Source organism: Mobula birostris, chromosome 3 (genome assembly GCF_030028105.1).
Source record: "Mobula birostris isolate sMobBir1 chromosome 3, sMobBir1.hap1, whole genome shotgun sequence".
In the NCBI taxonomy this organism is placed as follows: domain Eukaryota; kingdom Metazoa; phylum Chordata; class Chondrichthyes; order Myliobatiformes; family Myliobatidae; genus Mobula; species Mobula birostris.
Window position 1 is genome coordinate 145,540,227 of NC_092372.1, and position 15,772 is coordinate 145,555,998.

Genomic DNA, 15,772 nt, shown 5'->3' on the forward strand with positions numbered 1-15,772 from the left:
GAGGGAAAGCTGTAAAAACAAAGTCAGAGAACTGAAGAATCCAAAGATGCCCATGAACTGTCGTGTCCATCAAGGGAATACTTGCAGAGGTACAGCAACACAGAGGTTAAGTTACAAGACTGTTCAAATCCCAGCACAGAAGCAAGGGAATTCAAATTTAGTTCAATAATTCTGGAATTAAAAACCAAATGTAATCTGTATATTTTATAACCATGAATTAACAAAAATTGTTATAGAAGTCCAAATGGTTCACAACATTTCCTTCAGTAAAGGAAAACTGTCATCTTACCTGATGGGTCTAAATATGTCTTCAGACTCAATGTGATTGACTCATAACTGCTCTTTGAAATGCCAAGCCACTAAGTTCGAGGGCAATTAACGATGGATAATAAATGCAGGCCTCCAAGCAGACCACAACCTTGCTGTGGTTTGGAGGCCTGTATACCTCAGAGCCATGTTGGCTGGAGTCACTGCCTTGTGCTTTGGCCCTCGGTGAGGTCACCCATCAAAAACAGCTCAAAGGGTAGAGACCAGACTAAGAGTGGTCCACCAGTCCTCCGGGTTCTGGGGTTCAGCTCAGGGCTAACAAAATTGTTATGAAAACGGCAATGAAGAATCTTTTTGCATCTGAGCATAATGGTATTCCTGAGTTTCCACCCATGACAGACGGAAGTGAAAACCAAGCTACTGACACGATGAATGAAGCCCTGAACACCACCAAATCTTGCTGCTCTAAATGCCACTGGTGTAACGGGGGGTGGGGGAGAGAGAGGGGGGTCAGGGGGGCAGAGAGAAATAAATGCAGGCACTCAAAGCAATGCCCACACCCTGTGACTGAATAATTGTAAGATACATTAATAAAATTATCAATCACTCTAGCACAGGATTAATGCTACACACTGCTGGTGCCTTTGTGAAATGCACACAAAGCTCTAACTAATTACGATCATCAAACACAAATATAATTGTGTCCCCACCTACTACATAGGTGACTGAACAAATGCAGTTGAAAAATCCTGGAAAGGGGTGACACAGCTAGTAGAGCGACTCCCTCACAGCACCAATGACTTAGTGGGGCAAAGGACCTGCTTTCATGCTGTATGACTTTAATATCTTTTCATAATAGCAAAAATCCTAAGGCCAGTACTACTCAAATCAAAATATGATCAGAAGCTTTTAAAATGGTAGCTTGTCTATGTATGGTTGGTATTGTATTATCTTACTTATTATGCATGGTATCTACATCACTACTGTATTATTATGTATTACCTATGTATTGTGTAGCTGGCATTCTGTCACACAGAGCATTACCCACTTGGGCTACACCAGATGCTTCACCAACATTTAAACTACTACCGTTTCATTCTTGGGCAAATAACCACAGTTCACAAATTTGGTAATTACCCTTTTTTCAACATTGGTCTGATATTTTCTTCAATTATAACTTCAAAATGTTACAAGACTTTCCTCAAATGAAAGAAGGATACACACAAGTATCAATAATATTTCAAGTGCTTTTTCATTGCCAACATCTCACAGTTCAGAAACAATTTGACTCCTTGTGCATAAACTATATCTGTCCATTTTAAAGATTGAAAATGAGCTTTATTTGTTACACATACAACAAATCAAATCAAAGGGTTACGCTAAGCAGCCTGCAAGCATCGTCACGCTTCCGGTGCCAATACAGCATGCCCACAACTCACCAACCCTAACCCGTAGGTCCTTGTAATGTGGGAGAAAACAGAAGCACTCACAGGAAACTCAGGCAGTCATGGGAGAACATACAAACTCCTTCTAGACAGCATTGGTCATTGAACCCTGCTCTTACAGCGGGCACCGTACAGTGTTGCTACTGTTCCACCCATTCTGTGATCCAGAACTCAACGTTTTTAACTATTTGCAAATATATATTTCATGGAATGCAAATTTTTAGACTACATTCTGTATTTTCCACTGGGGAAAATTTAATAGAAATTTCACCAACTTCCAAAATTATTTTTACTTACACATGTAAGGATGCCACTTGGGTATTAGATTTATAAAGTGACAATTACGCTAGTGCCTCGACTTGATTTTGCTGCTAAATTTTTCTAATACTTTAGTTAGAAGGCTCTTGTATGACACATAGTGGAAAGAAGAAAAAATGCAATTTAACAAAATAATTTCAAGGCATAAGCTTTGATGTGTTTAGCTTGTGGTACCCAAGCTCAGTCAGAATTTTGCTTGGTGTCTGGGCATCATTTCCCAGCACAGGACAACACTTGGAATGTGGATTAGAGGATAATTCAGCCTCTCATAAGTCAATGATTTATTTTTTATTTCACGGAAAGGACTTGCCACGGTATTTTTTTTTGCAAGATTAACAAAACATTACAACTTACCTACAATAATAAATCCATCTACTTCTTTCTCAAGGATTGTGGTGTTCTTGGATGACTCGGTGTTCTTTCGAATTCCAAAAATATTCAGCATTTCACTTTGCTGGCTGAAAGACAAATTAAACTATGAACTGATGACAAGCAGATTGACATTAATGCCCAATGTCTTACCGCTCAAATTAGGCCTGCCACAAATTTTGAGGAATTTTCAATAACCTCTACATCTGTTTAGCAACACAGGCGTCTGCCATGTGTTTTAAGATTGGTTTTTGCTATTTTATTTTACAACCGGACACCAGGACTTGTTTTAAGATGTTGGTGATAGCCAGCACTCCTCTGTTAATGAGGCCATAAGACACGGGAGCAAGATTAGGCCACTCAGCCGTTCAAATCTGCTCCGCCTTTCTATTATGGCTCATTTATTAGCCCCCTCAACCCCATTCACCTACCTACTCCCTGTAAAATTTGACACCCTGACTAAACAAAACCCAATCTCAGCTTTAAATATAATAAATGACTTGGCTTCAACAGCCATATGTGGCAATGAATTCAAGTCGCTTTTTATTGTCAGTTCGACCATAAACTGCTGGTACACTACACAGTAAAAATGAAACAACATTCCTCCAGGACCATGGTGCCACATGAAACAACACAAAACTACACTAGACTAAGTGAGACAAGACAAGGCTACACTAGACTATGTAAAACAACACAAAAACTACCCTAGACTACAGACCTACACAGGACTATATGAAGTGCACAAAACAGTACAGGGCAGTACAATAAATAATAAACAAGACAATAGGCACAGTAGAGGACAAATTACAATAATAAATGATGTAGATGTCAGTCTAGACTCTGGGTATTGAGGAGTGTGATGGCTTGGGGGAAGAAACTGTTGCGCAGTCTGGACATGAGAGCCCGAATGCTTCGGTGCCTTTTGTCAGATGGCAGGATGGAGAAGAGTTTGTATGAGGGGTGCATGGGGTCCTTCATAATGCTGTTTGCTTTATGGATGCAGCACGTGGTATAAATGTCTAATGGCAAGAAGAGAAACCCCAATGATCTTCTCAGCTGACCTCACTTTCCGCTGCAGGGTCTTGCGATCCGAGATGGTACAATTTCTGAACCAGGCAGTGATGCAGCTGCTCAGGATGCTCTCAATACAACCTCTGTAGAATGTGGTGAGGATGGGGGGTTGGGATATGGACTCTTCTCAGCCTTCGCAGAAAGTAGAGACACTGCTGGGCTTTTTTGGCTATGGAGCTAGTGTTGAGGGACCAGGTGAGATTCTCCGCCAGGTGAACACCAAGAAATTTGGTGCTCTTAACGATCTCAATGGAGGAGCCGTCAATGTTCAGCAGACAGTGGTCGCTCTGTGCTCTCCTGAAGTCAACCACCATCTCTTTTGTTTTGTTCACATTCAGAGACAGGTTGTTGGCTCTGCACCAGTCCGTTAGCCGCTGCACCTCCTCTCTGTATGGTGACTCATCGTTCTTGCTGATGAGACCCACCACGGTCGTGTCATCGGCGAACTTGATGATGTGATTCGAGCTGTGTATTTCTGCAAAGTCGTGGGTCAACAGAGTGAATGGCAGTGGACTGAGCACACAGCCCTGGGGGGCCCCGTGCTCAGTGTGATGATGTTGGAGACGCTGCTCCCAATCTGGACTGACTGAGGTCTCCCAGTCAGGAAGTCTTCGATCCAATTGCAGAGGGAGGTGTTCAAACCTGGCAGTTTCAGCTTTCCAATCAGGTGCTGAGGAATGATTGTGTTGAATGCTGAACTGAAGTCTATGAACAGCATTCGAACATATGTGTCTTTTTTGTCCAGGTGGGTGAGGGCCAGGTGGAGGGTGATGGCAATGGCGTCGTCTGTTGAACGGTTGGGACAATACGCGAACTGCAGGGGATCCAGTGAGGGTGGCAGCAGGGTCTTGATTTGCCTCATGACGAGCCTCTCAAAACACTTCATGATGATGGATGTGAGTGCAATGGGACGGTAGTCATTGAGGCAGGACAAAGATTTCTTCAGCACGGGGACGATGGTAGCGGCCTTGAAGCACATTGGAACGATGGCGCTGCTCAGGGAGATGTTGAAGATGTCAGTGAGAACATCTGCCAGCTGGTCTGCACATCCTCTGAGCACTCTGCCAGGAATAGTCTGGTCCAGCAGCCTTCCGTGGGTTGACCCTGCATAGAGTTTTCCTCACATTGGCCACAGTAAGACACAGCACCTGGTCATTGGGAAGAGGAGTGGTCTTCCTCACCACCACGTCATCAACACAGATTCATCACCCTCTGGCCATAAAAAAATTCTTCTCATCTCTTTTCTAAATAGACATCCATCTTTCCTGAAGCTGTTGCCCTATCGTCTTGGACTGCCCCACTATAAGAAACATCCTCTCTACATCTACTCTATCCAGGCTTTTCAATATTCAGTAGGTTTCAATGAGATCTCCACTCACTTGTCTAAACCCCAGTGTAACCTGGGATCCACAGACCCCTTTCTTATAGTATTGGTCCATGGCTTAAAAAGGCTGGGAACCCCTACTCCAGTGAGTACAGGCCCACAGCCATCACTCATTTTAACCCTATCATTCCTAGAATCATTCTCATGAACCTTCTCTGGACCCCCTCCAATGCCAGCAAATCCTTTCTTAAGGGATCCTAAACTGTTCACAATACTCCAAGTGTAGTCTAACCAATACCTTATAAATACTCAGCATCACATCTTTGCTTTTATATTCTAGTCCTTTCAAAATGAATGCCAACATTGCATTTGCCTTCCTACCACCAAGTCAACCTGAAAGTTAATCTTTAGGGAATCCTGCACAAGGACTCTACTGTCCCTCTGCACCTCTGAGTTTTGAATTTTCTCCCCATTTGGAAAATAGTCTACACTTTTGTTCCTTTGGTCGTAACGAAGTGCATGACCATACAGATGAGCATCCACAAAGCCAAACAGTAAAGTTACTTAATCACTGCATTCATATTTACTGCAAGCACAGTTAGCATCCACTCTTGGCTGTCTTAATCCTTTTAAGAAAGATATGTTTACAAATTAATTCAGACAAGAATAAGAAAAACAAGAGGGGAGCTAAAGGACATTTACTCTTTTTTTATCCATTGTGAAACTAAGTACTTGTAAGATAATACGGCAGTTCCACATATTAATGAAACACCAAGGGGAAGCTTGCAACTGTGAAACTGTACAAGTGCACCCCAATAACAAGCCAAAAGATAACAATTCATGCCTACAGAAAAACTGAGAATCGGGTGCATTATCAGCCTTACACCCCGTCCTAACCAACAAGAATAATAGAAAAGAAAAACATCGCAAAATGATGGAAATCCAAAGTAAAAACAAGAGGTCTGTTTTTTTTTAAAAAAAGAGTAATATTAGGCAGAATATCAAAATTCAAAGTAAACTTATTATTAAAGTACATATACGTCACCACAGACAATCCTGAAATTCATTTCCTTGCGGGAAATTAAAAAAATACAAAAAACACTACAGAATCAATGAAAACTGCACCTAAGAGGACAGGCAACAACCAAAGTGCAAAAAGAAATAGAAAACCTACAGCACGATACAGGCCCTACGGCCCACAAAGCTGTGCCGAACCTGTCCCTACCTTAGAACTACGCAGACTTTACCCATAGCCCTCTATTTTTCTAAGCTCCATGTAGCCATCCAGGTGTCTCTTAAAAGACCCTATTGTTTCTGTTGTGGTGTGAATGAAATCGCCGGAGAGAGTAAGTTACTGGTAGATACAAAGCAGCTTCTTTATTCAACAAAACAAGGCTCAGCAGGCATCATACGGATGGAGATGCTTTCGGTGGAAAGGTCTACTGCCTAATGTGGGGCTCGATGTTTATTTGCTACACACACACACACACACACACACACATACACACACACACACACACACACACAGGACAATTCCATATTTATAAAGTATAGACAAGGCCTTCTTTTGAAGCTACATACAAACCTCACACCTCCCGATTACACTCATCCCACTGGCGCCAGCAGCGTCCGGGCTGGTATTCAGGAATCCATTGTTCCGAACCCAATCCACAATACATTTATTTGGTACTTTACGTGCTAACGTAGAGGACAATTCATATTTACAAAGTATAGATAATGCTGTCTTCGAAACTACCTGTAAACTTCACACTTCCATCCCAGAGGCACCAGCAGCGTCTGGGCTACTATTCCAGTATTCACAGCTTTTAGGAACAGCACTGTTACAAATAAACTGGGTTCAGAGCTTTTAGGAAATGCATTGTTATGAACTCAATCCACAATACTTTGTCAAAGAATAGAAGACTGGTGGCCAAAGTCATTTAAGTGTAAATGAATTATCTACCCAAAAACTCTGCGCTGAACATGCCCCTACCTTAGAACTACCTAGGCTTTACCCACAGCCCTCTATTTTCCTAAGCTCCATGTAGCCATCCAGGAGTCTCTTAAAAGACCCAATTGCTTCTGCCTCCACCACTGGCGCCGGCAGCTCGTTCCACGCACTCACCACTCTCTGCATTAAAAACTTACACGTGACATCTCCTCTGTACCTGTATCCAAGCACCTTAAAACTATGCCCTCTCATACTTGCCATTTCAGCCCTGGGAAAAAGCCTCTGACTATCCACACGATCAATGCCTCTCATCATCTTGTACACCTCTATCAAGTCACCTCTCATCCTCCATCACTCCAAAGAGAAAAGGCCGAGTCCACTCAACCTATTCTCATAAGGCATGCTCCCCAATCCAACAACATCCTTCTAAATCTCCTCTGCACCATTTCTATGGTTTCCGCATCCTTCCTGTACTGAGGTGACCAGAATTGAGCACAGTACTCCAAGTGGGGTCTGACCAGCCTCCTAGGTAGCTGCAACATTACCTCTCGGCTCTTAAACTCAATCCCACGATTGATGAACACCAATACACTGTCTGCCTTCTTAACCACAGAGTCAACCTGCGCAGCAGCTTTGAGTGTCTTATGGACTCGGACCCCAAGATCCCTCTGATCCTCTGCACTGCCAAGAGTTTTACCATTAGTGCTATATTCTGCCATCATATTTGACCTACCAAAATGAACCACCTCACACTTATCTGGGTTGAACTCCATCTGCCGCTCTCAGCCCAGTTTTGCATCCTATCAATGTCCCATTAAAACCTCTGACAGCCCTCTACACCATCCACAACAACCCCAACCTTTGTCATCAGCAAATATGCTAACCCATCCCTCCACTTCCTCATCCAGGTCATTTATAAAAATCACAAAGAGAAGGGGTCCCAGAACAGATCCTTGAGGCACACCACTGGTCACCGGCCTCCATGCAGAATATGACCCGTTTAAAACCACTCTTTGCCTTCTGTGGGCAAGCCAGTTCTGGATCCACAAAGCAATGTCCCCTTGGATCCTATGCCTCCTTACTTTCTCAATAAGCCTTGCATGAGGTACCTTATTAAATGCCTTGCTAAAATCCATATACGCTACATCAATGTGCTACCTTCAATGTGCTTAGTCACATCTTCAAAAAATTCAATCAGGCTCGTAAGGCACAACCTGCCTTTGACAAAGCCATGCTGACTATTCCTAATCATATTATACCTCTCCAAATGTTCATAAATCCTGCCTCTCAGGATCTTCTCCATCAACTTACCAATCACTGAATTAAGACTCACTGGCCTATAATTTCCTGGGCTATCCCTACTCCCTTTCTTGAATAAGGGAACAACATCCGCAACCTCCAATCAAACCTCTCCCGTTCTCATTGATGATGCAAAGATCTTTGCCAGAGGCTCAGCAATCTCCCCCCTTGCTTCCCACAGTAGCCTGGGGTACATCCCACCCTGCCCTGGTGACTTATCCAACCTGATGCTTTCCAAAAGCTTCAGCACATCCTCTTCCTTAATATCTACATGCTCAAGCTTTTCAGTCCGCTGCAAGTCAACCCTACAATTACCAAGATCCTTTTCAGTAGTGAGTACTGAAGCAAAGTATTCATTAAGTACCTCTGCTATCTCTTCCGGATCCATACACATTTTTCACTGTCACACTTGACTGGTCCTATTCTCTCACATCTTATCCTCTTGCTCTTCACATACTTGTAGAATGCCTTGGGGTTTCCCTTAATCCTGTCCACCAAGGCCTTCTCATGGCCCGTTCTGGCTCTCTTAATTTCATTCTTAAGCTTCTTCCTGTTAGCCTTATAATCTTCTAGATTCCTATAATTACCTAGTTTTTTGAAACTTTCGTAAGCTCTTCTTTTCTTTTGACTAGATTTACAACAGCCTTTGTACACCATGGTTCCTGTACCCTACCATCCTTTCCATGTCTCGTTGGAATGTACCTACTCAGAACCCCATGCAAATATCCCCTGAACATTTGCCACATTTCTTCCGTATGTTTCCCTGAGAACATCTGTTTCCAATTTATGCTTCCAAGTTCCTGCCTGATATTTTCCCTTACTCCAATTAAACATTTCCCTAACTTGTCTGTTCCTATCCCTCTCCAATGCTATGGTAAAGGAGATAGAATTGTGATCACTATCTCCAGAATGCTCTCCCACTGAGAGACCTGACACCTGACCAGGTTCATTTCCCAATACCAGATCAAGTACAGCCTCTCCTCTTGTAGGCTTACCTACATATTGTGTCAAGAAACCTTCCTGAACACACCTATCAAACTCCACTCCATCTATACCCCTTGCTCTTAGGAGATGCCAATCAATATTTGGGAAATTAAAATCTCCCACTACAACAACCCTATTATTATTACTCCTTTCCAGAGTCTGTCTCCCTATCTGCTCCTCGATGTCCCTGTTACTATTGGGTGGTCTATAAAAAACACCCAATAGAGTTATTTTCCCTTCCTATTCTTAACTTCCACCCACAGAGACTCCGTAGACAACCCCTTCATGACTTCCTCCTTTTCTACAGCAGTGACACTATCTCTGATCAACAGTGCCACGCCCCCACCTCCTCTGCCTCCCTCCCTATCCTTTCTGAAACATCTAAAGCCTGGCACTTGAAGTAGCCATTTCTGCCCCTGCGCCATCCAAGTCTCTGTAATGGCCACAACATCATGGCTCCAAGTGCTGATCCATGCTCTAAGCTCATGCATTTTATTCATTATACTCCTCGCATTAAAATAGACACATCTCAAACCATCAGTCTAAGTGCGTCCCTTCTCGATCACCTGCCTATCCTCCCTTTCGCACTGTCTCCAAGCTTTCTCTATTTGTGAGAAAGCCCTTTCCTCCGCCACTTCAGTTTGGTTCCCACCCTCAGCAATTCTAGTTTAAACACTCCCCAATAGCCTTTGCAAACCTCCCCGCCAGGATATTGGTTCCCCTCTGATTCAAGTGCAGCCCGTCCTTTTTGTACAGGTCACACCTGCCCAAGAAGAGGTCCCAGTGATCCAGAAATTTGAATCCCGGCCCCCTGCTCCAATCCCTCAGCCATGCATTTATCCTCCACCTTATTCTATTCCTATACTCACTGTCACGTGGCACAGGCAGTAATCCCAAGATTACAACCTTTGAGGTCCTGCTTCTCAACTTCTTTCCTAACTTCCTATCGTCTTTTTTCAGGACCTCTTCCCTTTTCCTACCCATGTCATTGGTACCAATATGTATCACGACCTCTAGCTGTTCTCCTTCCCACTTCAAGATATCACGGACGCAATCAGAAACATCCTGGACCCTGGCACCTGGGAGGCAAACTACCATCCGCATTTCTTTCCTGCATCCACAGAATCACCTATCTGACCCCTAACTATAGAGTCCCTTATTACTACTGCCCTCCTCTTCCTTTCCCTACCCTTCTGAGCCACAGGGCCAGTCTCTGTGTCAGAGGCGCGACCACTGTTGCTTCCCTCAGGTAGGCCGTCTTCCCCAACAGTACTCAAAGAGGAGTACTTATTGTCAAGGGGGACAGCCACTGGGGTACTCTCTAGTACTCGACTCTTCCCCTTCCGTCTCCTGACTGTTACCCACTTCTGTCTCCTGGAGTCCCAGGGTGACTACCTGCCTATAGCTCCTCTCTGTCACCTCCTCACTCTCCCTTATCAGACGAAGGTCATCGAGCTGCAGCTCCAGTTCCCTAACGTGGTCTCTAAGGAGCTGCAGCTCGATGCACCTGGTGCAGATGTGGTCATCCGGGAGGCCGGGCGTCTCCAGGACCTCCCACATCTGACACCGAGCGCAGAAAACCAGCCTCACACACATAATGGAGAAATATAAAAAGAGGGGAAAAAAAAGGAAATAATGATAAATAAATAAGCAGTAAATATTGGGAACATGAGATGAAGAGTCCTTGAAAGAAAGTCCATAGGTTGTGGGAACAGTTGAGTGTTGGGGTGAGTGAAGTTATCCACTTTGGTTCAAGAGCCTGATGGTTGAGGGGTAATAACTGTTCCTGAACCTGGTGGTGAATACTGAGGCTCCTGTACCTCCTTCCCGATGGCAGCAGCGAGAAGAGAGTATGGCTTGGATGGTGGGGGTCCTTAATGATGGATGCTGCTTTTCTGCAAAAGCACTCTGTATTGATGTGCATAATAGTGGGGAGGGCCATATTCACTATTTTTTGTAGGCTTTTCTTTACAAGGGCATTGGTATTTCCATACCAGGACATGATGCATCCAGTCCATATACACTCCACCACACATCTACATAGGTTTGTAAAAGTTTTAGATGACATGCAACATCTTCAAACTCTTAAGTAGAGGTGCTGCTGTGCTTTCTTCATAATGGCACTTACATGCTGGACCTAGAACAGATTACTCTGAAATGGTAACACCAAGGAATTTAAACTTGCTGACCCTCTCCACCTCTGATTCCCCGATGAGGACTGGCTCATGGACCTCCCGCTTCATCCTCCTTACGTCAACAATCATCTCCTCGGTCTTGTTAAAATTGAGTGGCAGGTTGTTGTTGTGACACCACTCAGCCAGATTTTCAGTCTCCCCCCTAATTCGTCACCACCTTTGATTCAGCCAACCACAGTGGTGTCGTTGGCAAATTTAAATATGGCATTGGGGATGTGCTTAGCCTCACAGTCATAACTGTAAAGTGAGTACAGCAGGAGGCTAAGCGTATAGCCTAGTGGTGTACCTGTGCTCACGGAGATTGTGGAGGAAACGTTGTTGCCAAACTGCACTAACTGTGGTCTGCAAGTATTGAAATCGAGGATCCAAATACACAAGAAGATATTGAGGCCAAGATCTTGACAGCCTTGTGGTGCACCTATACTGAGGTATAAATATCAGTATTCCAATGTAAACCCATGTACAGTAAACTCTGATAATCTGCTATCCAACTGTTCAGAAACTTGATGGTTCAGCATGTTTCACTGGGTAATGTTTCCCACACTCGTTTCCCCTCACACTCACTGGGTCCCTGCTGCTACACTCCCTCCTTGCTCAACATCAACCTCACCAAAAACAATCAAACTGTATTACATATCAAAAAATGAATTGAAGAGTTAAGTATTAATAGAGCAATTGTATGGAAAATCTGTCATTTCAGCATCAAGTGTGCTGGATTACCGCATTTTACCGCAATATTCTTTCAGTAGATTGATTAAAATTACAACAATGTCTTCAAGACGGTCAAATAAAGTTAAAGATGAAAACAAAAAATTCCTAATTTATACCAAGGTAGATTTTGATGTACACTGAAAAAGCTGAAAACTAACAAAATGCTAAGTTCATAAATGAGTTTGAGATTTTCAGTTTCACATTTAATTTTTTTTTTTTTTTACAACTAAAGAAATTACCAGTCCACCTGCATCTACAAGTTGCTTCTTGACAACATCATTCAAAAACAATCAGATTCTGCACACACATCAGACTAATTCATTGCCCAATCCCAACTGTGGTTTGATAGTCTTCGAAAACCAAATTAACAAATTTCTTTCAAATTAATACTGAAACAGAAAATCTCTGCCTTTAGGTTTTGTGGCAAGGACTATGCTTTAAGTCTGATGGAGGAATGGAGCTGATGCCCATCTTTGGAGGCCGATCCTGGCATTGGCTTCCAACACACACCATTTTTGTATTAAGACCAATGAACTCTGCCACCATACTGCCTGGATTTCATTTTGGCCAAGCAATTCCAATGGTCTTTTGCTCAACATTCATGTTTCAAATGAAATTGAGCTGAACTGAAACTTTGCTGCCAGACTCCGAACTTGCAGCAAGTCCCCTGTCACTACGGTTTGACTGTTGGCCATCAATCCAGCAATGCCAATTGCAAAAAAAAAATTACTGTAAAACTGTAATAAATGCACCAGCTGAGTATCTGAGGATAATGATGGTTTGGCAGGGGCACAGAAAGTTTACTCTGCTCCTTTTCAGAACACCAAGAGCTTGATTTATAGCTTCCTTTAAACTCTTGAGAAATTTATTAAATGCATTCCGAGAAACTCCAGGGAAAAGCTCTGCATTTTATAGCTATAAAATGATGAAACAAGCCCAGGAGTGAAGAATGAAATGGACATTTTACTGGGCCAATCAAGAGAACCTATCTTCAGGTATTGCTGAGATTTTTTTTTGAGAGTTTTTACAGCTGCATTCTTCCAGATAAGCTTTGTAGATAATAGATAATATTAAGGATGTCAAATGAGCCTCTTCTCAGAGAATATCCAAGCAGTACTCTCAGTTGTTCCCTGCTCTTCTTTGAAAATAAAAAGCCAGATCTCTTTAACCAGAGGCAAATGTATTAATTTCTCCTGTATTAACTTCTCGCCCGGCATTTGTGTGCTCCACCCACTGATGCAGGAGTTATTCACAGGATTTTACAATTTAGGAGGTGTCCTACTGAATATGCTTTGGAATTCCTAAAATATTAAAACAATTAAAAGGAAAATACAGGAGACCAAAATAAGATTCTAACTTGTTTTTACATTTAAAAAGTTGGACATGCATCATTCAATGGCATCATGATAATATGCCATCCATGTTTTTTTTACACATAATGAATTCTTTAAACAAATAAGGATTGCTCGTATTACTGCAATATTAAATATATAACACTCTTCCTTACTTAGCTATAAACTCCAAATCAATAGAAAATGCATCTCAACTATATACAACTACTACATACAGATATCCACAGCAGAGCAAATTTTAAACTATCCCATTCAGACCTAAAGATTTAATCTCTGCCGAGGCTTTCTTATTCTTGGCAGATACCATCTTTCCTAACCTGCGGGGGCAGATTTACTCTGTTTGGCAGGTGAGACTTGTGTCTGTGAAACAATCCCAGGTTCTGGGGCCTTCTCTGTGCTGGTTGTAGGAGTTGACTACAGAACTGCAGGAAGTGGTTCAAACAGCTCTGGGTACCTTTCTTCTCTAACAATTGACTCTGTTCTCCACAATAATTGATGTGTTTAATATCTTCTGGAGACAACACGATCTCCACTGTGTAGGAGAGTGGTCCTGTTCTATCCTTAATCTTTTTGAGAACCCACTCTTGATCAATTTTGAAGTCCTTCGCCAGAACCAGGAATAAAACGTCAAACCTACTTGTTTGAGGAGCTGTCAATGTGTCTCAACTATTCATCCTGCATACTCCTTCTGAGGTGCAGTTTGAGGAGCTCCAAGCGTGAACACAAGGGACGATCCAGGAACAGCCTAGTTGGTGAGCTGTTGGTTGTGCAGTGTGCTACACTGTAATATGCAAGGAGGAAACTGGTGAGCTTCTGATTCAGTGTCAGTGCAGTGTGTTCTGCTGACATTATTCACAGTGCATTCTTTAGACTCTAGACAAACTTTTCTGCTAAGCCATTCGTAGCTGGGTGTAACAATGCAGATGTAATATATCATAATCCATTCATTTTCAGGAATGACTGAAACTGTTCCACCTCATACAGTGGTCCATTGTCACTGACCAAGTGTTCTGGAACACCAGTGCTTGCAAAGAGGCTTCTCAACACATCAACAGTTGTAAGGCTGTAGAGGAAGCTATTGGGGGCGCTTCTGGCCATTTTGTAGCTGTATCCACTTCTACTGAGGAAAGTGTGCCCATGAATGGTGTGGCAAAATCCATACAAATCCTCTGCCAGGGCAACACAGGCCATTCCCAGGGATGGAGAGACACTGCTCTTGGCATCTTCTGGGTGTGTTGGCATCCTGCACAGTGCATGGCAAGCTGCTCGAGCTGCTGATCTATCCCAGGCCACCAGACAAAGCTTCAAGCCAACGTCTTCATTTTAAGCACACTTAGATGACCGACATGCAGCTCCTCCGGACACTTTTAGTTCCCAGGTTGGATGGCACAGCACTCAATCCCCACACAAGGGGACCTCTATCAAGGGAAAGTTCATCTTGACAATGGTAAAAATGAGGGAACTGAAGTTTCTGCTGCTACACATTTTGGGTGGCCACGTAGACCGGATACAGCTCTGGATTCCTTTTGGAGCATTTCTGCCGTGATAGGAAGACTTTCAATTTGAGTTAGGGAGAATACCTCCAGCAGAATGTTCTCTTCTGTAAATTTTTCAGATGTTTCTTTTTCCAAGGGATAATCCAACAGCAATTCTATTAGTCATCCTGTTGAATTCAATCTTATAATTGTGTCCTCCAAGAAACAGAGTCCATCTCTGTGTTTGTGTTGCTACTATTAGAGGAACACCCTTCTGTGGATTGAAAATAGATACTAGTGGTTGATGATCAGTAAACTCTCTCCCATGTAAGCACTGGTTAAAGCGATTTACACCACAAATCAGACTCAAGGCCACTCTGTCAATGTGTGTGTAATTCTTCTCCGCAGTGGTAAGGGGACGTGATGCAAAGGCTATGTGGCTTTCACTTCCATCACTCATAATGTGTGACATGAGTGCATCTATACCATAAGACAAGGCATCACAGACAAGCTTCACTGAGCAATGTGGATCATAATGTGTGAGTACAGTATCTGACTTCACCATTTCCTTTACCTTTTGGAAAGCCACCTCACACTGCTCTGCCCATTGCCATTTCTTCCCGTTCTGTAGTAATGGGTCCAAGGGGTGGAGCACAGTAGCCAGGTTTGGCAGGAACCTGTTATAGTGATTGACAAATCCTAAAAAGGACCTGAACTGTAACACATCCTCTGGTCTTGCAGCGTTCACCAATGCTTGAGTTTTCTCAGCACACTTAGGTAATGCTTGTGCGCCGATGGTGTGACCTCAGTAAGTGATGCTTGGTTTAAAGAATTCACACTTGTTACGTCATGCTCTGAACCCATAACCTTCTAATATTTTTAACTCTATCTCGACATTTTGGAGATGTCCCTTGTCATCCTTACCAGTAGCAATGATATCATCCAGGTAACACTGAGTGCCTGGACAGCCTTTTAGCATCTGGTCCGTAGCTTTCTGCCAGTGTGTAGGTG

The 15,772-nt window shown here is 43.1% G+C and overlaps 1 protein-coding gene across 1 annotated transcript in view; it reads right to left on the reverse strand.

The window, feature by feature from the left end:
- umad1 (UBAP1-MVB12-associated (UMA) domain containing 1) overlaps positions 1-15,772 on the reverse strand; it is an 87,118-nt gene that overhangs the window by 68,516 nt on the left and 2,830 nt on the right. Inside the window, exon 2 of the mRNA XM_072251988.1 lies at positions 2,385-2,488. Within this exon, the coding sequence (XP_072108089.1) occupies positions 2,385-2,475 (91 nt within the window). The 5' untranslated portion in view covers positions 2,476-2,488. The remainder of the gene's footprint in view (positions 1-2,384; positions 2,489-15,772) is intronic.